At 34.5% G+C, this 24,856-nt stretch overlaps 1 protein-coding gene across 1 annotated transcript in view; it reads right to left on the bottom strand.

Annotated features, from left to right (window-relative positions):
* The window catches only part of BCHE (butyrylcholinesterase), a 68,854-nt gene extending 45,433 nt beyond the window's left edge, over positions 1-23,421 (bottom strand). The window contains exons 1-2 of the mRNA XM_043594975.1: positions 23,286-23,421; positions 15,751-17,275 (exon numbers count right to left, since the gene is read on the bottom strand). Of these exons, the coding sequence (XP_043450910.1) occupies positions 15,751-17,267 (1,517 nt within the window). The 5' untranslated portion in view covers positions 17,268-17,275; positions 23,286-23,421. The remainder of the gene's footprint in view (positions 1-15,750; positions 17,276-23,285) is intronic.
* Positions 23,422-24,856: the final 1,435 nt, after the last annotated feature.

Raw genomic sequence — 24,856 nt, 5'->3', positions numbered from 1 at the left:
AATGGACATTCGGGCTCTTTCCATACTTTGGCTATTGTTGATGGTGCTGCTATAAACATTCAAAACAGCACAACTGTGTCCCTTGGATAAATGCCTAGTAGCACAATTGCTGGGTTGTAGGGTAGTTCTAATTTTAATGTTTTCTAGAGTGGCTGCGGCAGTTTACATTCCCACCAGCTGTGTAAAAGAGATCCTCTTTTTCCACATCCTTGACAACATCTGTTGTTACCTGAGCTGTTAATGTTAGCCATTCCAACAGGTGTGAGGTGCTATCTCATTGTGGTTTTGATTTTTATTGCCCTGATGAGGAGTGATGTTGGGCATTTTTCATGTGTCTGTTGGATGTCTTCTTTGGAGAAGTGTCTCTTCATGTCTTTTGCCTATTTCTTCACTGGATTATTTGGTTCTTGGGTGGTGAGTTTGATAAGTTCTTTATTGATTTTGCATATTAACTCTTTATCTGATACATCATTTGCAAATATCTTCTCCCATTCTGTCAGTTGCCTTTTAGTTTTGTTAATAGATTCCTGTGCTGTGCAGAAGCTTTTTATTTTGATGAGGTCCCAATAGTGCATTTTTGCTTTTGTTTTCCTTGCTTCTGGAGACTTGTTGAGTAAGAAGTTGCTGTGGCTGAGGTCAAAGTGGTTTCTGCCTGCTTTCTTCTCCAGGATTTTGATGGCTTCCTGTCTTATGTTTAGGTCTTTCATCCATTTTGAGTTTATTTGTGTGTGTGTTGTAAGAAAGTGGTCCAGGTTCATTTTTCTGCATGTTGCTGTCCAGCTTTCCCAGCACCATTTGCTGAAGAGACTGCCTTTATTCCATTGGATATTTTTTCCTGCTTTGTCAAAGATTAATTGGCCATACGTTTGTGGGTCCATTTCTGGGTTCTGTATTCTGTTCCATTGATCTGAGTGTCTGTTCTTCTGCCAGTACCATACTGTCTTGATGATTACAGCTTTGTAATACAGCTTGAAGTCCAGGATTGTGATGCCTCCATCTTTGGTTTTCTTTTTCAAGATTGTTTTGGCTATTCAGGGTCTTTTTTGGTTGCATACAATTTTAGGATTGTTTGTTCTAGCTCTGTGAAGAATGCTGGTGTTATTTTGATAAGGATTGCTATTTAGATCAACTTTTGTCTTTATGATGTTAACCTTTACTTACCTCAGCTCACAATACTTAATGTATTGTAATGTAAACTTGCAAGCTGAGCTCTGACTAGCCCTAGAACTAATCTTGAGAAATGTAGCCAGGACTTTAGAAATGAAGGGTGTCCCTTGAGAGTCCCACTCTCTTTTGGTTTCATACAGATGTGAGAGCCAGCTCTCACTACAGTGCCCTGTATTTCCTTCTGTTTCCCTTACCTACTCAATGGGGCCTTTACCAAACTTCCCTCTGACACCTTTCTCAGCTTTTGCCAAACTCTGCTCCAACTCAGAATATTTTCTGTAAGTCATCTGACTTGCAGTTAGAGTTACCAGATTTGGCAAAAATAAAACAAACAACAACCACAAACAGAACTCCCAGTTACATTTGAATTTTAGCTAAACAACACGTGATTTTCTTTACTTTTTAATATAATATGCCCTATGCAGATTTATGGGACATACTAAACACTAAGGAAAATTACTTGTTGTTTAGCTAAAATTCACATTTAACGAGGCATCCTGTACTTTATCTGGCAACACTACCTGTAATATGTTTCTGAAAGTCCGTCAGCTATTTTGCATAAAGTTTTTTTTTTTTTTCAAATTTCCATGCCAACCCAGGAGATAGGTATTAGGATGATATGGAAAGATAGAATTAAATAGGCAGAGAAGGAAAGTTTAGGACCTGAGGTCCCTGGGTAGGAAAAAATACATATTTTAAAACAATGCTGGAAGCATCTGACGGGAGCAAACTCCTTCAGGCATAAGATCCTCTTAAGAATGTAAGACACTACCTAAGGTCTATCAGGTTTCCCTTAGGAATTTGACAAACAAAAAACCTGACTAAAAATAAGTAAACCTTAAAACTTATGCTATACTGGGACAGTGTGACCATAGTCTGACTCTTCATACAATGGAATTGAGCCAACCAGGAATGGACAACCCAGAACACAGAGTTATCCAGCCAATTAGGGTAAACCTGAGAAGGGACAAGGGGGAAGGGTGATGTTGGAGGATTCTTTAACTGAAAGCCTGGGGTTCCTTGTCTCACCACTTCAAAGAATGAAGAAGTGGACACAAAATGAGCAGCAGGCAAAAGTTTATTAGAGTATAAGATCAGAAAGGAAGAATCATTGTATGAAAGCTCTCTTTACAGAAAGGGAGCATTTGAAAGTGATTGCCTGGGCCTATCATCAGGAGTCCTTGTGTTATAAGGTTCTGGTCAGTCTTCCCTACCCTTCCCCCTCCCTTGTTTCTTAGGTTCTAACCTTATTGGCTAGGTCACTCTAAATGCCTAGTCATTACTTTTTGATTGGCTTGTTTCTATTGTATGAAGAGTGGTCTATGGCCATATCCCTCCTTGTGGGTCATATATTTTATGGATGGTCTATTACTTATTTTTAGTTAGGTCTTTTGTCAAATTCCTGAGGGAAACCTGAAGGGGACTAGGTGGTGTCTGTTACATTCTTAAGTGGAACCTTAAGACTGAGGGGGTTTGATGTGGTCAGACACTCCCATCATTGTTCCAAAATAGGTGTTTTTCCACACCCAGAGACCTCAGGTCCTAACCTTTTCCTCTAGGCCTACTGAATCTTATCTTTTCCTATCATACTGAGACCCTCCCCGCCCCTGCCCCATGTATTGAGGTAAAACATCCTTCAACATTAGCACTCCCATATTAAAGATAAGGAAACTAAGGGTAAACAGGATTCAGTTACTTGCTCTTTCCTTTTCCCAATGGCACACAAAAATTCTAATAGGGATCAAAGTATAGGGAAGAGGTACCTGTGTTCCTCCATGACACAACAGGATTCAAATTGGAGCTCTGGTTTTTATTAATACCTGTAGAATTTTGAGAAGCTTAAGCTCTTTAAGCTTCAGTGTCCTATCACACTACCTGTTGATGATGACCATGCTTCCTTAGAGAACTGCATAATGAAAGTGAAGTCCTGAGAAGATAGCTCATGTTAGCATTTGATTTATTTTAATTGATGCTATTAATATAAACAACACTATATAGGCTTACAATTATTAGTCCAAGGCCATTTAGTTATTACTTTCTTTTTTAAAAATGATTTTAATGTTTATTTATTTTTAGAGAGAGAGAGAGAGAGCTCACAAGTGGGCCGAAACCAAAAGTTGGATGCTTAACTCACTGAGCCTGCCAGGTGCCCCGTAGTCAGTACTTTCTTCAGAAGATTCTGGCCACACAGTAAGGCTCAATTATTATTAATTATAGGTCTGTGCAAAGCATATTCCTTAAGGGTTCAGTTATTTTAATTATAACCACATTAATTTTATTTTAACAAATTAATTTTCCTAACAGGGCTGCACAATATTTCCCCAAATGTTAAAGGACACCTAGAAGGCACTACATAACATGTTAGGTGATCTGCAGTCAATATTTTATTATCACTTACACTAGCTCTCATATCAGAGGTTATTTCCCCCTCCAGCTCCTTGTCTTGCTGTTCCTATGACCTTTCAGACTGTTGTAAAGTTGCTTACTTCCTGCCTTAATTCTCAGAAAACTGCTGCTTCTGATTTGTCTCTCTTCTTAAAAAATAAAGGAATGGTTCTTTCAGAATTTAGGGTACATTAGAAACCAAAAGATCCCAAGTGATGAAATACCACCTTTTCTGTGGAATAAATATCAAAGAAATATTTCATGATGGGTTTTTTTGATGTTCATTATATTTGGGTGGTGGTTTTATTTATTTTCCCTTTGATTTCCATCTCTTGATTCCCTTAGTGTGTGCTCTGCAAAATCCAAGTTACTGATGGCCTGACTTCTAACCAAGTGGTTTGCATTATATTGAGATGCATTGTTTTCCAACATAGAAAATAAATAAATGAGTAAAATTAGGTAGATGATTATGATGCTGACACAAAACCAAAGTAGTCACACTAATCACTCTACTGGTCCCATCAGCACACAAACATGTTGCGATGGCTCTCATAAAAAAGCAGAAACAATTGTGAAAAAAATTGACACGACTGGAGCCATTTTAAAATAGAGCCCGAGCAGCCACTGCAGAGAAACTGCTTTACCTGCCTTTGTTTGCACTGGGTCAAAACCTTTGTACTGGGCAAAAGAGCAACTGTTTTAGCAATCAGTGGGAGAACAGATACCCAATCACAAGACTGACTCTAGTCCACAATTGATAACTGAAGAGAAAATAACCCAGAGTGGTTTGCAACTTAACACACATGGAAAGCTTGTTAACACCCACAGAAAACCTTTTGCTTTCCTTCAACTCATGTAATTGCCTCTTGCCTTTTCCTCATAAATCAGCCCTGGTTTCACCTACAAGTCAAACACTGGTTGGGTCTCTACCTGAATCTGTGCTCCCCAAATTGCAATTCTTTTATATCAAATAAACATTCCTTTTTCTCTCATCCTGGCTCTTCATTTTAAGCTAACAGAATCAGAAAGGCTCTTGCTCTCTCTTGTCCCTACATCTCCTGATTCTGATTTGGCTTCCCTGCCACACTTCAGAGTAAGCCTTTTGCAAAAACTGATTCAAATTGAAATTTCTAATTCCTCTTCTCCCTTTCTCTTTGGCATCTCCATTAAGGTTGTACTCCATTAAGGTTGTAAGGTTGCATCTCCATTGCATCAAAACATCATGTCTTTGCCACCAATAACCCATAGGCCTTTGTATAAGTTTCATGTAGTTTTCATTATACTCATTCTATATTTGATACTGGTATCACTCCCTCCTTGCAATGTTTTCTTCATTTGCTCTGGGGAGATACTTTGTTCTTGTAGTTGCTTTTCTAACTCATTGGCTAGTCATTGTCTCTGCTGGTTGCTCTTCTTCCAGACCTCTAGTCTAGGAGCGCTCAGATATCTGCTCCCTCTAAAACCCGTATGAGTAAGACAATCCTGTCTCATGGCTTTAAATACCATCCTCATGCTGTTAGATACCAGATTTATATCTCTAACCCCTACCTTTCCCTGGAGTTTTAGACTTCAGTGCCAAATTGTTATTTTATTGATACAAGTGTCTGAAAAATAGGCACCTGAAACTTAAAAATATTTAAAATATCACATTTGGTTACAAAATCCCAACCACCTCCTCCCATAGGTATCCTTATCTCAGAAAATGGCACCTCTGGTGGCTTAGGTCAAAAACCTCGGAGCATCCTTGCCATTACTTATTCTCACATATCCCACACCCGACTTATCAGCAAATCCTGTCCAATCTTCCTTCAGAGTACAGGTATATCTTGTTTCATTGTGCTTGTCTTTAGTGCACTTCACAGATAATTGCATTTTTTTATACATTGTGGGTTTGTGGCAACTCTGCCTCCAACAAGGCCATTGGTCCCATTTTTCCAACAGCATTTGCTCATTTTCTGTCACTGTGTCACATTTTGGTAATTCTTGCAATATGCAAACTTCTTTAGTATTATCATATTTGTTGTGGTGAACTGAGATCAGTGATCTTTGATGTTATTGCCATAACTGCTTTGGGCCACCACAAACCTTGCCTGTGTAAGACAGACAACTTAATTGACAAATGTATGTGTTCTGACTGCTCTGCCCACCTGCGGTTCATCCCTCTCTTTCCCTCTATTCAGGCCTGCATAATATATGACCCAACCATACAAAAAAGGTTAACTTGTGACTAATAGCGCTCTATAAAAAATGCAGATTTTTATATCAAGGAGTTTTACAAAATGTCTAAGTTTCGTACTTCCAGAAGCATTATGAAACCAGTAAAAGCATGATTGGAATTATAGCTTTTAAGCAAAACATGGAATTCTAACATTTGTGACCTCCTTGGATTATTATGGTGGCTTGCAAAGGTTTATCAAATCGAATATATTTTTGTAGTTAATATTTTAACTCTTGTCTTAAAACAAATAACTTTGATATCAATCCTGACAGATACATCAAACATAATGTAATTTGTATAAGATACTCGATGTATATAATAGAGGTCTGTGAACAAGTTAGCATTAGCATTTCATTCACAATAAATCTACATATCATCCTTTCGGGTTAATAGTACCTATTAAGCTAATAGGAAGGAATCTAGATAAAATATTAACATATAAAAATAAAAATAGGGTGCAGTTGTGCTTTTTAGTACTCAGAATGTTATTGACTAGGAAGGAAAATTGGAGCAAGAATAATTTCTTGGAACTCACAAACCTGACCAAATACATTTTAGTTATATCTGATTGTGAAACAGTCCGAAAAATAGTATTTTATACAGTAAAATATTTAAAATCACACTATGGTTACTGCATTTTGTTACTTAGTGAAATATTATGTATTATTTTGTATGTGACAAGTCTTTTGAAGTATTGAATTTATATGTTACTGAAATTATGACTTTGTTTTTTTTAAAAAATAATTGATTAATCTAATTTCAGATTGAATTTAAGATTTACAAGTTAAAGAAAAACGTAATTTTTCCAAATACAGAAAGTATGTGGAAAAAAATACAGAATTAATCACATTGTTATTTCCAAGTAAATGGATCATATCAATGTGAGTTTCCATGTTTTAATGAGCCCCTTATACTATAAAAGCATTAGCTTTCTCCTACTTCACTGTGATAAAGTATTCCAAAACACTTAGTCAAACATATTTTAGTTTTATAGCTATCTTCATAGATGTAGCCCTTTGGGAGATCTGGTTTTTCTTCATTCCATTGTCACTGATGGTAAAATATTGCTGCACTTTGAAATGGTTTTGCAAGTGATCTTATATACACGTTAAACTGTCCCATAATGTAATTCCTCCTTTTCAAATAAGTTACACTAATGCATGTATGTTTTTTTTAACATACATTTATATTCTATCTGCTAAATTTAAGGTACTTTACAGGAACACTGCAGCTAAGATTCACTGTTTTATTCCTTACTGAGTAACTCCTCACCTAATTCCTAAAGTGTTGGTGGAGGGGCGCACAGAACTTCAAGTACTAGAACACTGATGCTGTCATGATAGCCATAAAATAAATCCAAGGGGACTGGAACCGTGACCCTTTTGCAAAGTCATCAAAATGTTTCAGTTAGGTTAATTATGATAATGTACCACAAATAATTATAGAATCAGAGGGTAAGGATTTTTTCTTCACTCTGGAAACCACATGAACTATTATCTGTCAGAAAATCTAATTATAAGCCTGATAATAATTGCAGTAGATGACCAGATGACAGTCTTTCACAAACTTAAACTTGTCTCTATATCTCATGATGTCTAATTTTAGCCTGTTCTCTGCCCTTACCCTTGTAACGTTAACCAGGTAGGTATCAGCGTGCTAACATGTTAAAATTATTAGTTTGTCACCAAATTCATTTCCTAAAAATGTTTAATGACTGCTTTCAATAATTCATGGTGATGGCAGCCTGGTGAATGAATAGTACAAGGAAATGAAGTTAATAGTCTTGAGTCACAGTCAATCTTTGTTCTGTCACCTATTAGTTCCAATTCACTTTTCTTCTGTGGACCACACTTTTCCCATCTGAAATGTTAGATAGTGTCATCATTTCATCATTTTTTTCATCCTAATAATAGAATCCCTATACTTCCTACCTTGTCAGTGTAATGGTATCATTCACATTAAAACAATCTTTTACTGCTCTCGTTTTGCTACTTAAGGCATCTCTTATTAAGAAATGGGTTGTAATGAAGTCCTAGGATATTTATTTTGTTGAGTTAAAAAATAATAAAAATAATTTCAAGTGTAATATGAAAATTAATTTCTTTTTTTTAAATTTTTTTTTCAACGTTTATTTATTTTTGGGACAGAGAGAGACAGAGCATGAACGGGGGAGGGGCAGAGAGAGAGGGAGACACAGAATCGGAAACAGGCTCCAGGCTCTGAGCCATCAGCCCTGAGCCTGACGTGGGGCTCGAACTCACGGACCGCGAGATCGTGACCTGGCTGAAGTCGGACGCTTAACCGACTGCGCCACCCAGGCGCCCCTGAAAATTAATTTCTTGATGAAGGGGTTTGTATAAACTTTACATAATGAATAGGGACACACACTAAATTCCTATGGAGATATTAAGAATGAAGAAGCACTGCTTCTTTACTTACACATACTTTGATTTCCTTAGGTTTTCCTATTATCTTTTGAAAACACAAAATGACTGCAGGAGAGGAAGAAAAAGAGCACACAAAGAAAATATACTCATTTGAAAAATAAGTGGGGTTGAAATGTTGTTCTTTCAATTACTTTATTTCCTGTGTCATATATAAGGAAACAAGATATAAACATACCTATTAAGCAATAATATTATTAAATCCACTTCACATTATAAATATCAGAAAATATATTATTATAGACTGTGTTCCTAGTAGTGTAGTGAGTATAATAATGTATATGAAACACCCATCCCATGGTGCATGATGTGTGTGTGTGTGCGTGTGCGTGTGTGTGTATGTGTGTGTTTGTGTAAATGAACTTTATTTCTGATTTGGAATATTTGGGATATATCTATATACATGTATATATACATACATATATACATTTGGAATATTTGTTATGTATATGTACATATGTATATGTATACATGTATACATACATATGTATATATACATTCCAAATATTCTAAATATATATTATTACATCCCAAATATTCCAAATATATATGTATATGTGTGTGTATATATATATATGTGTGTATGTATGCATATATCTGTGCATGTGTGTATGTGTGTGTCTATATACATATATATATCCCAAATATTCCAGATGAGAAACAAATGTCATTGCTTTAGAAATCTGGCAAATCTGTAATTGTACACATTATAATTAGAATTTAGTACATGGAAGCATACTTATTTTTAAATTGTCTCAATTATTAAAAAAAATTGTTGTGCACTAAGAAATTATGGCTTAGCATTTAATTTAATCACACCTACTTCCCAGTAGAGAAATCAAGAACAGTTCTTATTTATTTTTAATAGATAAGTGAATCATGGGATTGAAAGTTTAGTATTACATTTTTGTTCCCATATAATTAATTATTCATGTGCGATAAAGTTTCTTACTGTGTAAGAGACTAAATAATAAATAAATAAAATACATGAGAGTAGCAGTGGATAAGCTTATGTGAAGTTACAAATATTTTGTTAAGTAATTTTTTTTTCACGATATCAAAATAGTACAAAGGAAAAATGTTTTGTGCCATAATATTTATTTCTGGCAAAAGTGTGTTAGGAAACATTAACCACTTTAGAGGGATTCTGAATAAACGAATTATCAACAAAAAGACAGAAGGAAGTTAGCTGCCTTGATTTTGCAGTTTATTTGTTTGAAAACTGAACTGATTAGTTAAGGTGGAACTGGGATGTCAAACAATTGTACACTTTGGGGGGAGGCAAGTTTGATTTTAGATAAGAATAGATTGGAGTAGTTTATGACTGGTGGGGAACGGGGGATTAATTTTTTTAGTGGGAAGGAGGAATGCAATTCCCTGCAAATGAGAAGGTAATATTTAAATATGTCAGTGAAGGAGGTATATTTATATGCCCATTTTATAGATAAGGAGAAGTAAGGAATTTTAAGTAATTTGCCTAAAGTGATAGAAACACAAGATCTGTAGAGAGATTACCACTGGACACATCAGACCTGTCACATACAATTGGGAAGACTGTGTAACTACACTGTGAATGTCTCCCCTTGAAGTTGCACACTGGAGGTGCTCTGGATATAGCCCCTGGGAGCCTACAGTAAACAAAAGATGCTCTGAAACAGTAGGAAACAACTGGAGGGGTCCTGGAATAATGACCCTACTCTATCTTACATTATGCTACTAATTACGTTTTGGCTATTTACTCTCTTTAGCTGTTCTGGCCTCCCTGGTAAATTAAGTTTGATTTCACCAGTTTCCTGCATAATTGGGATAGTGCTGAATGGATGTCATTAAGTGCTGCTTAATTTAATTCCTTGACCATCAAGTTATTACGTGGACGAATGATCGATGGATAAATATGTGAATTGATATTTCAACATATATTAGCACAGAATATTGGATGTAATGCACATACGGGTCCGTGTGCTATTTGGGTACGGTTTTAAATTCATTTTCAGAGGTCGGACTGAGGGAAAAGCAGGAGCAAGCAAAGTACATATAAGTGGTTAACAAAGTCTTACATGATATTGTGGCTTCTGTTTTATAAGGAATTTAAAACGCTACAACTAAGGATACCATATTTGAATACAATTTAGTGCTACCAAAGAATGTTTTCTTATTTTTGCCAAGAAGTAAGTGACAAAAGCTTTCATATGTATTGGAAATTGGTAAATATTCTAAAGTAACTGCAAAAAATGCACTTCATATAAGGGATTGAAAAATATAAAGGTTAGAGTACCCTCAAAATACAAATGGGAGTAGTTTGGGCTTTCATCTTCATCCATGATGGAGTGATTTAAACTGAATTAGCCTTCCCACCATAAACAATTTTAATACTATATAAAAAAACAAACAAAAACAAACAAACAAACGAAAAATGGCAATGAGTTTCAGGAACCAGGTAATAGGCAGTAGAAGTCTGTGTTATATGAGAGAAGGGAACTCCAAGGTGAGCCCATGTTTACCGTGGTTACTCACAAGAGCATAATTTCTTTTTTTTTTTAATGTTTATTTATTTTTGAGACAGAGAGAGACAGAGCATAAATGGGGGAGGGTCAGAGAGAGAGGGAGACACAGTCCAAAGCAGGCTCCAGGCTCTGAGCTGTCAGCACAGAGCCCGACACGGGGCTCGAACTCATGGCTGTGAGGTCATGACCTGAGCTGAAGTTGGATGCTTAACTGACTGAGCCACCCAGGCACCCCACAAGAGCATAATTTCTTATCCAAGATGCAGGGAGCTTAAGCCTAAGCAGTAGAGCGGCTTCACTAAGGTCAAGAGACAGAAATAAGAGTTCCTGGATATAGAAGGAGCTAGAATCTGTGGAGCAGGACTCCAGAAAGAAGGAAGGAAGGCTCAAATTTTCTTCAGGGGTTCTCTACAGATCTTTGACTCAGGCCTGGACTAAATATATATAGGATGAGAGTATAAAGGGGCTGACCCGAGACAAGATGCTGCAGGGCTAAGAACAGGAAAGAGATGGAAAAGTTGGAAAGTGAATAACTATCGTCAAGTTGTCAGTACTTAATTTACATCTCATTAATACCTCTTTAATGTTCAGTGTCCAGCTGGACGGATGGTCATGCCTTAGAAGTACAGAATACAATAAGACCTAGTGTATCCCCACCCTGACAGACTATTAAACCAACTACCCCCAAAGCCCTCAGTGAACATAGACTTTCGAGTTTAAGTCCTGCCAAGTTGGAGGATCTATAAAATATCTTTGACCTTCCCTGGATCCATTTGAACAAAATATAAAACCATGCTGATTACACATTTGAGAAAAATTCAATTCTATATACATCCTTTAATTGAATGGCCTGGTAAAATAGAAAAAAAAACATTCTTCAGTGGAAGCATACATTCTTCGGAGAAGGTTAAAATAATATAGAATTTTTGCTGCATATAATCCACAAAGTCTAGTATAAACTTGAAAATTACTAAGCATGTAAAGACATAGAAAAATAGAAACTGAACCCTGTTATTATATGAACAAACAAAACCTTAAGTTATTTTAAGTATGTTTAAGAACTTAAAAAATAATATGTTTTATGTAGGAGACGGGAAGGGACTCTTGGCAAAGAAATGTAAGTATTTTTCAAAAAGGAAATTTTGGGGCGCCTGGGTGGCGCAGTCGGTTAAGCGTCCGACTTCAGCCAGGTCACGATCTCGCGGTCCGTGAGTTCGAGCCCCGCGTCGGGCTCTGGGCTGATGGCTCAGAGCCTGGAGCCTGTTTCCGATTCTGTGTCTCCCTCTCTCTCTGCCCCTCCCCCGTTCATGCTCTGTCTCTCTCTGTCCCAAAAATAAATAAACGTTGAAAAAAAAAATTAAAAAAAAAATTGGTGGATTAATCACACCGATTGTAAGGAAGATTTCTTTAAAAATGTAAGTGGAAGAAAAGGATAGAACAAAACATGCAAACATAAGTATAGGAACCTTGACCTGTCTATCTTAATATTAGGCAAATCCAACTTCAGGATGAAGAGACATTTCATAATGGTAAAACAGCCAAATCAGGACTACATAATTCTGACTATGCATAGAAATTAATAGCATAGCTTTAAAATACTAAAAGAAATTAGGAGGGCAAAATGGAGAAATGAGTAACACCACAATTACAATTGAAGATGCTAATACCCCTCTCTCAGCATTTGAAGCAAGTAGACAAAATTATTAGCAAGAGTATTAGAAGACCTGAGCAATTGTGAACTAATTAATTTATGGAACGAATCATACCAAGTAAACTAAAGAGCACATAAAATAATCACCCATATAGATCATATACTGGGTCCTAAAATAGTTCTTAATATATTTCACAGGGAAAAATCTTACAGTATTGTCTCTCACTAGAATGGAACTAAATTGGAAATCAACAACGAAATAGATAGAAATTATCCAAATACTTGGAGGTTAAATAACAGTCTACTGAATGACCCATTGGCAACATAAAAAATCACATAGAACAATTCAAAATTAATTTGAATTTAATTATAACAAACAGTACAATATATACTAGACATTATTTGTTAAATGTGTTAAAACATTTTCTGAGCCATGAACTTGATACCTTGTTTTTCTGAAGAATTATTACAACTCCTACTTCTACTTTTTTTATTTTCTTAATGCATTGTTTTTGGGTTATGAAGAAGTAGAAACCTGTAGTTTCTCAATCTTGGAATTATTCACTTTGGGAATGAATAGTTAATTCTTTGTTGTGGGAGCTGTTCTGTGCTTTGCTGGAAGTGTAGGAGCATCCCTGGCTTCTTCCTTGCCAGCATTACCCCCACTCCCAGTTGTGACACTCAAATACAGTTCCAGACATTATTGAATGTTCCCAAGTGTTGGGGGGGGGGGGGCGGTGAGAGCATGAGAGGGTAGAGGATTAATCTCCCAGCATTGAAAACCAGAGTTAGAACATCATGTTTGTGGTAAAATAGATGTGGATGGATTTACAAACTGTGTATTTGCCAACTTTGTTTCCTTTGGAGTTTACTTAACTATTTTAAACTTTTATATTTATTCATAGATATACTTTGAAAAAAGACAATTTATACCAGGAGATTAACATTATGTTTGCCATCAAGTTAACTGTCAGCATGTATGAAGTATTATTATTTCTGTTCAACTGTGTGAATATGAACTGTAAAGACACTCCCTAACTGAAATGACATCATGTGATAGCTAAACTACACTGAAAAGTTTACTTTAATCTTTATGGCTTAAAATCTTACTTATATGAACTTGTCTTTATGATTGAAATGTGTTAACCTTCATATATTTCTCATTAAAATATATTAATAATAGAAGTAGATTGGGGTTAAACAATCTATTAAGTGTCAAAGATTCTCTTCTTGGAACTCTTGCTATCTGTGTGTCAAGATATATTCCACATCTGATTCTCAGTGTTCTCCATTGTGACATGAGAAAATATAAATTTTCTGGTAATTTCAATATGCAAAATATAAAGTCCTTTAAAAATTACAGGCCCATCAATAATCTTAAGAAATATATCTCCTTAAATTCTTTACAATCTCTAGAATTATAAGAAAGAATTTAAAACATATTAAAATGATTTAATATGGGCATAGCCTGTAGGCAGAGAACAAAATGAGATAGAAATAATTCTAATGCTTATCCAGTAATGATGATCCTTCTTCAGCAGAAATTTGATGTTGAGAAGGCAAAAGATATTGCACAACTACAGGTAAGTTAATTGCCCACAAATCTTAAAAAAAAAAAAATATATATATATATATGAGTAAAAAAAAATATATATAATATTTAAATAAATTTTAAATTTAAATAATTTTTAAAATATATATTTTTATATATATAAAATAATATATATATATAATAAATATATATATATATTTTTTTACTCATTCTAGCAAACCTATTTTTGCTCAATCATTGGATAACATTGGATAGCCAAATATTTGATAAATATGTTATATACCAATGGCAGTAACTCTAATGAGTGGGCATCCAGTAAAACCAGTTTCTCTTTTCAGAAGCCTGTTTAGTCTAGGTTAGTAGGCTCAGCATATGATGAAAAATAGCACAGAGACAAATTACAGTCAATCACTTCTGTGGAGAGTGAAAAGAGGTCCAAAGCAATTATAACTTTAAGAATTAAAGATATGCTTGGTGAAACATGTGGGTGCTCAGGATCTTCAAAAAAAGAGTGGGACGTGTGTCACTAAAAGGAAAGGTAGACATTTTAAACAGGGCGCAGAGCAAGAGCAAGGCTCTAAGGTGTATTAAGCTTGAAATCTTTGGCATTCATGAGATAACTGCCCTGCCAAGAAGCCAGATATTGTTGGGGAATATGGCTTGCAGTAAGATTATAAAAGCTTCTTAATGAAAGATAGAATTTTAGCTTTAGACACAGTGGATAAGCATTAAAAAGTTTTGAGAAGAATTATATTATACAAGTCCTTTGTAGAAAGATATATATATATAGTGACATGAAGTACAATGAATTTCAAATGGAGGTTGGAAAAGAAAACCGGAATGCAATAATACTAGTATCAACATTTTTTCAGTTATAAAAGATATTATGACAGATTGGATTAGCACATCCATCAATTTGTGTGTCTGTAAGTATTTCTTTTAAACATAGGTGCTCAAATTTCTATTTGTTTTGTTCTTCCCATGGATACAAGGTATCCCAATATAGAAAATTCTTTTTAGGATTACAAAAAAACCCTTATATCAATGCACATGCATTTATATATTTGAGAAACACACAAATTAGAAAATACATGTGAACAGATTATTTTCCTCTGATTCTTGAGGATATAATATCACAATATTTATAACAGATGAGGAAAAATGGGTTCTTTTGTCATATGTCTGGTTATCTAATGTTAGCTATATGACTGCTCAAATGCAAAACAGCTTAGCTAAACATGGGGACCCTTGTAGACGCCCTTGTCCAATACAGATCACTTGAAAACTCTGAACAAACCTAGTAGGGGAAAAATTGATAAAATGCCAAACTCTGCATTTGTATTTGGAGTAATCTGAGGGCCAACTCCATCACCATCTTGCCCTTTGATTTTCCTGATCAGGAATGTGTTTTTTCACTACCTCTGCTTAGAAGCATGATGAGAAGATATATTCCTGCTCTTCCCTAAACCTGTAAACATTATACATTTCAGGTTCAAGAGTATGGTCACAAGAGCTTTAGTTTTCAAGGTAAACATCCACTTCCATACAAACTTTGGCTAATATTACTGAAGTACTTCACAGTATTTTGGAAATGAAATCAGAAAATGTTTTTTTTTTTTTTTTTGTAAAAGTCATTTGATGATTTATGTTAAGTACCCTGATGCAAGAAATTGAAATTCATTACATAATAAAAACCAAAACTAGCTTATGGTACAAAAAGAATAAAAAACTAAAACATGTCTGTGCCTTTAATGAAGTCTACACCACAGAGCAAGCAGAGTTAAGCAAAAGCAATCACAATCAAAACAATTCCAAAAATCAACACTTACCCATATTTTGCAAAATTTGCCCAGTAGTTCATGATGGATCTGCTCAAAATTTCCTCAGCTCTTGTGTAGTTAATTCTTCTTTCCAGAGGCAAACCAAAGACAAACTCAATTTCATAACCATGCATCACTCCCATCCATTCTGGCCAAGGAAGTTGGGAAGATTGGTGTTCAAAATAGTAGAAAAAGGCATTATTTCCCAATTCTGAGAATTTTGTGGTGAACTCCAATGCAGGGCATATGATATTGTAATCCCCAAGAACATCATCCAAGGCCTCACGGTACTTTTCAGCTCTCTGATCATCTAACAAGTCCACATAATAAAAAAGAATCGCTTCCCTTCCAAATTCACTCACTCCTGGAAAATATATTTTTAAACCTTCTTGAAATTCTTTTCTAGTTATGATACTGTCATTATCTTTGCTGAAACCAGGAGCACCATATACTAAAAATGCTGTCCCTTCATCTTTATTAACACCCACCAAGATCTGGGTTTTTTTGAACTGTCCAAGTTGGAGTAGTGTGTCTGGCATATCAGTGAGAAAATCACCATCCACGACTGGACCAAAGTTTACAGATAAAAGAGTATCAGAGGGGACAACCAATAGTTCATTCAGTAGAATTTCCTGGGGATCTTTGTTTCGAAGGCATTTGATTATCTCTGTGTCATTTTCTTTAGAGCAACCAATAAATTTAGCTAAGGTCAGTGTTCTGTTCTTGGCTTCATCCAGAGACATTACTGCCCAAGGGGCATTAGAGGATCCACTTTGCAGAATGGCTCTGGTAAACAATGGCTGGCTTCTAGGAGAAAGTAAATGAAGGCTAACTGAACCCGCCCCTGCACTTTCTCCAAAGAGAGTTACGCTTTTAGGATTTCCACCAAAGGCTGCTATATTTTTTTGGACCCACTGTAGTGCCAACTGTTGATCAAATAAGCCCATGTTCCCTGGTACCTCAGGATTTCCTGGTAAAGCTAAGAATCCTAGGGCACCCACCCTATAGTTCATTGAAACTACAATAACTCTTTCAACCCGAGCCAGAAACTTGCCATCATAAACAGGTAAAGATGATGTTCCAGTTTGAAAACCACCACCATAGATCCATATCATTACAGTAGCATTTTTTGGTTTAGGTGTTGGAATCCACACATTCAGGTATAAACAGTCTTCACTGAGATCAGTGTTTGGGTTCCACATCTCTGATCCAGGGAAGCCTGGGAAACTTTGATCTGCATTCTGATAGCAAGAATTTGCATATTTTGTGGCATTCCAAATATCGGACCACTTGGTCAAGAATTGTGGCTTTTTGAATCGAAGTCTACCAAGAGGTGGCTGTGCATAGGGAATTCCCAGAAAGGCTGTCACCGTGCCATCAAGAACTGGCAAGTTCATCCCTCTGACTTTTCCATTCTTGGTTGTAATTATGATGTCTTCTTCCGTGTGTGACTTCCCAATGAGCACCCAGAGCAGAAGAAACCGCAAGAGAAATTGGATGCTTATGATTGTACCCTTGCTCTGCATATTGATTTCTGAAAGAGAGGTGATTAGGGAGTTTTAAAAGCCTCATGCATCAAGTATTATATTTTATTTATGATAATTAATTAAAACACAGTAGTTATAATTAACCCTACCAATTATGAAAACTAATAAATCTGCTACCACTATTAAGGTTTTATCAAAAAAAAAAACAGAAAATGCTTGGAGATATTTGTTTTCAATTTAGAATAGAAATAAGTGGAATGGAAAAGCAGAAATCATTTCACTTTGGAAAGATTCATTATCAAGTGTCTGCAAAGAAGATTTAGTATTTAAATGTTTTTAGTGTTTGTTTAGTTTTGAGAGAGAGAGAGGCAGAGAAAAATAGAGCACTAGTGGGGGAGGGGTAGAGAGAGAAGGAGACACAGAATCCAAAGCAGTCTCCGGGTCTGTCAGCACAGGGGCCTGAAGTGGGGCTTGAACTCAAAAACGTGAGATCATGACCTGAGCCAAAGTCGGAGGCTTAACTAACTGAGCCACCTGGGCACTCTAGAAGATTTAATATTTTCAAGAGGAAGTTTGTCCCAGGCATATATATATATTTCTCCACCATACACAGACCCACCAAAAGTGGAATTAAGTAGTAGTCGATTTATGACAGATATAATTTCTACCTTGGTTAGAGGAGGAAATACAAGCTTGTGTATTTTCTGAAATACGCACTGTTCTATTCATGGCCAGCTTAGACTTCTGTTATTGTATTTTTCTGTTTCCATGGTCCCTTCTGTGGTCCTTTCTGCCTCATGGTTTCTTCCTCTACACAATTCAGAAGAGAATTTGAACAATCTGTTCATAGAATACTAAGTAACAAAAATACAGCAGTTGTCATTTATCTTAAAAATTGTGAAAACGAACACATCTGTGACCCCTATAAAGAACTATGGGAAAAACTGGAAGAGAAGGCTGCAGACATATAACACACAAGTTCTGGAAAGTGAATAACGAAGAAATTCCTTCTCTATACCTGAATTACAATGTCAATAGAGAGAACCAGTAGCTGATAATATATCGTGTGGATGAAGATAGTTTGAAGGAATTTAACACTCAGGTATTACTCAATGCACATCTATTATTTGTTAATTGATTAACAACTTGTGATGATAAATATGTTGACATGATCAGATTAGTTGCATTTCGATAGTGGACAAAATTAGTGAAATTAAGAGAACTAATGCTGAGAAATTACTGGAAAAGGTAGAAGAAAAAGCAATATTTGACATTTAAAAAATATTTATTGATGACATGAAGAGATTGCTTATGGAAATCAAAGTTTTATTAAAATTTCATAATTCACACTCGAATTTCTTTGAAATTAATAAAATTTAAAACTCAGATTCTGAAACTCCAAATGACAAAGAGGGACACAAAAATGTAATGCCCGTATCAATAAAAAAAACTACCATCTTTATATAATTGAAAGACGACCTGATTAAAACGGTCAAATACAAACACTGACTCCATCCACACAATAATAACAAAGGTCCATAAATGTGCAAAATTTTTTTCTTTATTATTTTTGGTATTATAATTGTAAAACAATCTATGTGTCTAAGAAGCTAATCATGTGAGCATTGAGAAATTGTATTAGCGTGTGTGTGTGTGTGTGTGTGTGTGTGTGTTTAATTTAGATTATCTCAGAAGGCAGAGAATAAGGCATCATCCTGAAAACTGTGCCAGAGTTACAATTTTCACATTTTAAATCAACCTCATTTACCACTGCTAATAGTGCAGCTAGTGATCAAAAAGTATTTCTTGAGCCCCCCAAAAGAACTAAATAAATTGATCAATTGTATACAGTATTTTGTTCAGTGTACTTATAGATCTCTTTATCTCTATCTCTGCCTCTGTCTATATCTATATAGCTATACATGTAGATCTTATTCTTTCAATGTCCATAAGTATATGCATATTTTTACATATATGTCTATATATAATGATTATTCTTATGATAATCAAGTTTTAAAAAATCAAAATGTGAAATTATTTTATGTTCTCAAATTTGATACAATTGAATCTGTGTTAAGACCATTGAAATATATTATTGAAGTATATAATATCTTAATACTATTTCTATATTATTATATTTCTATACTATAACATTTATATTATTTATGATTATATTATATTATAATCTCACGCTATTATGATAATGTAATCATAATGTAAAGTTTCCTGTAGACTTGACACTTCCTAATGAGATTTTATATTTCTGACAGTTTAGGAGTTTTAGAGGCATGGCTACCACAGTCTTTTTTTTTTTTTTTCCTTTTGGTAATTTCTAAGCTCTTTCTTTTAAATAAATTTCAGTGACATTTGGAGAACAAAATGCTGCAATGGATTTTTTTTTCTTTTTTAAAAACCTGTTTGGGAAGGAAAAAAAGAATTAAGATACCAAGTGGATTTACTTTAAGCTGCATTTCAATAGATTAATTGCAGCATCTCTGGTTGGCCTCATTCCTCCCTGTGGCCTGGCTCAAGCTATGTTCTTCTGAGTCTGAAGCAGAGATTGTCTGGGCTTTTTTCTTGGTTTTATATAAATATTATTTTGCCTTTATTAACAAAACACCTAAATGCTAATAATTTTTGGTCTCTGATACTTTTCAAACATTTGTTGTACAGTTTATTAATTTTATTGCACAGCAAGTATAATACCACCGAAATGTTTTGTTTTTGCATGTAATTAATATATGCAATAATCTTCCTTGACTATTTAAAAAAATATCTACTATAACAGTTAAAAGGTTGTCATATCATTCCCATGCCACTTAGCTTGATTTACATAACTGTTTCTTATATGATTTTATTTATATTTGTGCTGAATAGGTGTTAATGTTGTATAGTATGATTCATCCAAATAATAACTAAGCTTGCTTTTTCAACCATGATCTGTGAGTCATCATCTTATAAATAATGTAATTAGTAACATTCAAAAAAATTATTGTAAGCATGTGTTCACTGCAAGAATGGCAATATAATTCCAACTCACTATCATGCTACCTGTTGGAATGTTTATACACCATATTATGAAATCTAGACTTTAATACAAAAACACTCATGTGCTCACATACTCATTGTTAGTGTAGGCTAATATTTTTATATTTAGCCGCAGCACTTATCTAAATAAGCATTTTCATAATCTGGTATTCTCTAGTCTAACAGGTTTCTCTGTAGTTTTACTACTAAGAGATATTTGTATTTTTAGTATATGCTATCACATGATTAAATAATCAAAAGATAAATAAAGGAGACTAAGAAAATTTTATTAGTTTGTATGTCTAAATCTTTATTTTTTAACCAAATTGATGTTTATTCATTTTTGATAGAGAGGGGTGGGGAGGGGCAGAAAGAGACAGGCACAGAATCTGAAGCAGGTTCCAGGCTCCAAGAGTCAGCCCAGAGCCCCATGTGGGGTTCGAACCCACAGACTGTGAGATCATGACTTGAGCCGAAGTTGGTCACTTAACCAGCTGAGCCACCCAGTCACCCCATATATATCTAAATCTTTATTAATAATTAAACCATTTTCTTCAATAAATTCTAGTGCAAATTGGCTAGTGTCACATTAAATAAACAATTTAAACTCTGAGAATACATAACACGTTTACTATAAAGAATAGGGAAAATTTTCATACCAAGAACAACTGAATATCTAAATTTAGATCACTTAACTTACTGTCATAGTTTTTGAAAGAAAGGCAGGAGTTTTTGTTTGGAATTGCAAAAGAAATTGAATGATGGAAGTGGGAAGAGGAAAAAGCTGAAAGATATTTAAGACTATAGTATTCTAAGGATATCAAGTGCTCTAGGATATCAAAATCTACTGGCCATCTTTGGAAAATATTCTAAACTTTGAATAGTAAAACTTTGAAAAATAAAAAAAGGCAAAAATACATTTTTTGGATTTTTGATTTAATTTTGAAAGCATCAGTTTTAAGAAATATGTTATGCTATAAGATATGGGTGTAAAACGATTGATAGAAAGAGCTATTTATTTGCCATAAATTTTCCATAGTTGATTATCAAACACATTTTCAAAATAATTGGCCACCCACGGTCAAGCAAATATTGATAACAGTTTTCTCTGAGTGTAATTTCCGTTTTTAAAAACAGTATAATATGTATTTCTATATAAAAATAAAGCTTCTTAAAATAGTCGGGCAGGAGACATCTAGATGATATGATCTAGAGCAAGCATCTCTAAGATGTATTTGGCCAAAGTAAGACAGTTAAACCTTTATACGAAACCTAAAAAGCTTGTTTTGTTGCAGGCTATCTGAAGTGGGCAATTGAGGAAGTCTGTTTATAATAGACTCTACCACTGCCTTTCAGGGATCTTTCTGATATCTTTTAGGCAATAAAAGAATGTGTACAGATAGCAGACACGATGTTACGTATTAGAAATGTTAAGATCTGTATCTCTCCTCAACTCGGAAGAATATTCACAAAGTCTTCCTTGTGTGAATAAATCAAACATGTAATATTAGAGAGATAACTTGGGTCTTCTTTAAAAGTTGAGTCTGGTCTTAGGTTGACATCTATTCAACTATAATTCTCTAACATCCTGTACAGTTCAGTTTCTAAGAATAAGCAGATTTTGGCATGAAAGCATCAGTATGAAGACAACATGTAATTTAAACATGTTATTAATTTTTATCAAAAAATGACTCAAAGCAGAAACTAAATTTATAAACAAGATGTGACTTGCTAAGATATTATTAACTTATATTTCAAAAACTGAAATGTGGAATAGATCTCAAGCAGTTTCTTAAGGTTAAAGAAGCAGAGCATTAAAAACAAAAAACAACGAAAGAACAACAAATCTAGGAGAATAAAACAACTTTGCAAATCCAATTAGAAATTTTATTTGTCATTCAAAGATAATGTTATTTCAAAATCACAGAGAATTTCTGAAGATCTTCATTTAAAGTATAAAGACATTTAAAAACTCATGTTCATCCTTAAGAAAGTTCCTATTTACATAAATGAAATATAATTAAGCTTACCATCAGTATGAGATAGTTTATATTATGGAAGATATTACATAGACTAGGGATAGAAACTTCTGGTTGAGTTTATTACTATGTTATACACTCATAAAGATTGGGAAGGCCTACTCTTGAAATAAAAGGAAATTATATATGGAAATCATAAACAATGAAATAATTTTGTTCACATTTCAGTTTACTTTTATCATTCATACATATTACACTCAATGTTCAATACTCTGATTAAATAAGTACTGATATCATCAAAATAAGAGTAGATTTGCCAGACAACGGGATGAATAGAAAATCTATATTTCTAATTGTTTCCATAATAATAGTAATAATAGAAAATTTCCATAATTTTGCTATACTTTAAATGCACATATTAAAAAAAAAAAGAGGACAAACAGGACAAAGGTGGGGGGAGTTCGTAAATGAAATTAGAAAACAGAATTTTCTTTTAGATACAAGAAACTTACACCTCATTCTTTGCCAGTTTGATACTGGTAAAGTTTCAGATGACAAAATGTTGATTAAGAAAAGTACCCTGTCAAGCCAGACAATAAGAGGACTATTCATTTCATTCCACTTAAAAAAGAAAAAAAAGAAAAAAAATAGACTAAGACAGGTCAAAGACCACTTTTATTACCCTTTTCAGGAGAGATTCACTAAATCGTGCTTTTAAGGGCAAAATAGAGCATAAAAATATTTCCTTCAGGGAGTGCCCTGAGAACATACATCACAGTGATTCCACAAGTGCTGCGGTCCTTTACACAAAGTTGAATAAATTCATTATTTTCTCAGCAGTTAAATGGACTCAGTTTGCGTTCCTTGAATAATAGGCAGATTTGATGCATGTGTCTGCTGGCTCGCTTCATCTGTCCCATTTGCAATAACTGTCCTCCACAGAGCACCAAAGGGGCACAGCAGACAAGTGAAGGGATAACAATCCTCCTACAGAATGAGGTTCACCGCAAGTTGCATCTCTACACGAACACGTAAATTCTGAGCAGCTTACCTGACTCACTGCAACAAAAGATGATAAAGTTTGCAAGGAGTGGAAGTCATGGAATACTTCAGGGAAATGCAGAATGCAGCTGCTGCTCCAGCCTGTAAATTGGACTGCACTGACATTACAATCAACTGTTACTGACAAAGCTCGCGAGAGTTGGCAGCAGCAACTTGATCTAGAGGCAGCCAATCTTTACACTCTGACATCTGTTCAGAGGCTAATGGTACGAATGCAATACTGATTCATTTACAAAAGTATCACTAGATTCTTTACGAATTGCAGGCGCTAGTTTCAGAGTGAGGGGAAAAAAAGAGAAGCTGCTTTAACTAACAGAAGCTGATATTGAACAGAAAATGCACGTGTTTTCCTTTTTAAACACTACCAGAACTTTTAAGTGTTTTTCCTCTTTTATAGAATATGAAATTTTTGTGCTTATTTTAAGATTTAAAGACGTGCACATTGTCCTGAAGAAGTGTGGTATTGAAATTCTTTGTACCTTCAATCTGTGCCTTGCATGTAGTTATGAAGGAGTGCAAAAGAGGAAATAGGAAACAAAATAATTACTCTGTAGATAAAACTATGCAAATCAAAAGATTACTTATACTAACTGAATGTATGTCTCTATTAGTTATGTCCTTTCAAGAACTGTGCCCCGATACTTTCTTTAAGTTATACAAATCTCAGCATTGGTAATTTCCTATTCAGGGGCCCTGCAAGCAGTCAAGTGTGATGAGAAGCAACAATTTTCTCGTCAAAACAAAAATACAATGAACAATCTTCACCAAACTCTTAAAAAGACACATTTATCAGCTGGAAGAGTATGAATTCCCAGGGATGTATTTATAACTTTCGGGCTTTTATCTTCCTTGAAATATATATTTAGGAAAATGAAAAAAATAAACTTTAATGCCTCTTTCTCAGTGCAGTTATTTCTTTATCTGTTGCAAATGAGTTTTAACTTTTAAATCTCTCACTATTGGGCTCACTGAGGACTAATCAGTAGGCATGTACTTATAGATAAACCCATTTTTGTTTTTAATATTGTGCTGAAATATCAAACATGCAAACATAAGAGCTGTCATTTGTTATGCATACTATCTTGTTCCAGTCATTATAATAGACAGTTACATAAATTATTTTATTTTATTCCAAAAAATATATAAGTTAAATATCACTAGTCATATTTCTCAATGAAGAAGCTAAGGCTTACAAAGATAAGAAACTTGTTATATATCCTACCGCTAGTAGTTGTTGGAATAAAAATTTTAACTTTGATTTGCCTGATGTCATGTCACGGTAACCGTTTCTAAGATAACAGCAATTTTGGTCTTAAAAATGATCTTTTCTGCAAAAATTGCTACCCAGGAGGTATTTATGACATAAAAAATTCCCAATAACTATCATCCCTAATGCATTTAGAATGTAGTTTATATAATGATTACCTAGTCACAAAAAAAGTTACAAAATACACGGTCTATCTAAAAGGAAGGAGGGCTTTTTAAAAGGGAGTACACTGACAATTAAGCAATGCTTTGTAAAGTGATGGCATTTCTGTTTAAAATGTAGTCATTCTGGCG

Source organism: Prionailurus bengalensis, chromosome C2 (assembly GCF_016509475.1).
Source record: "Prionailurus bengalensis isolate Pbe53 chromosome C2, Fcat_Pben_1.1_paternal_pri, whole genome shotgun sequence".
NCBI lineage: Eukaryota > Metazoa > Chordata > Mammalia > Carnivora > Felidae > Prionailurus > Prionailurus bengalensis.
The sequence above is the reverse complement of the archived record's forward strand: the minus strand, read 5'-3'. Positions and strand labels throughout refer to the sequence as shown.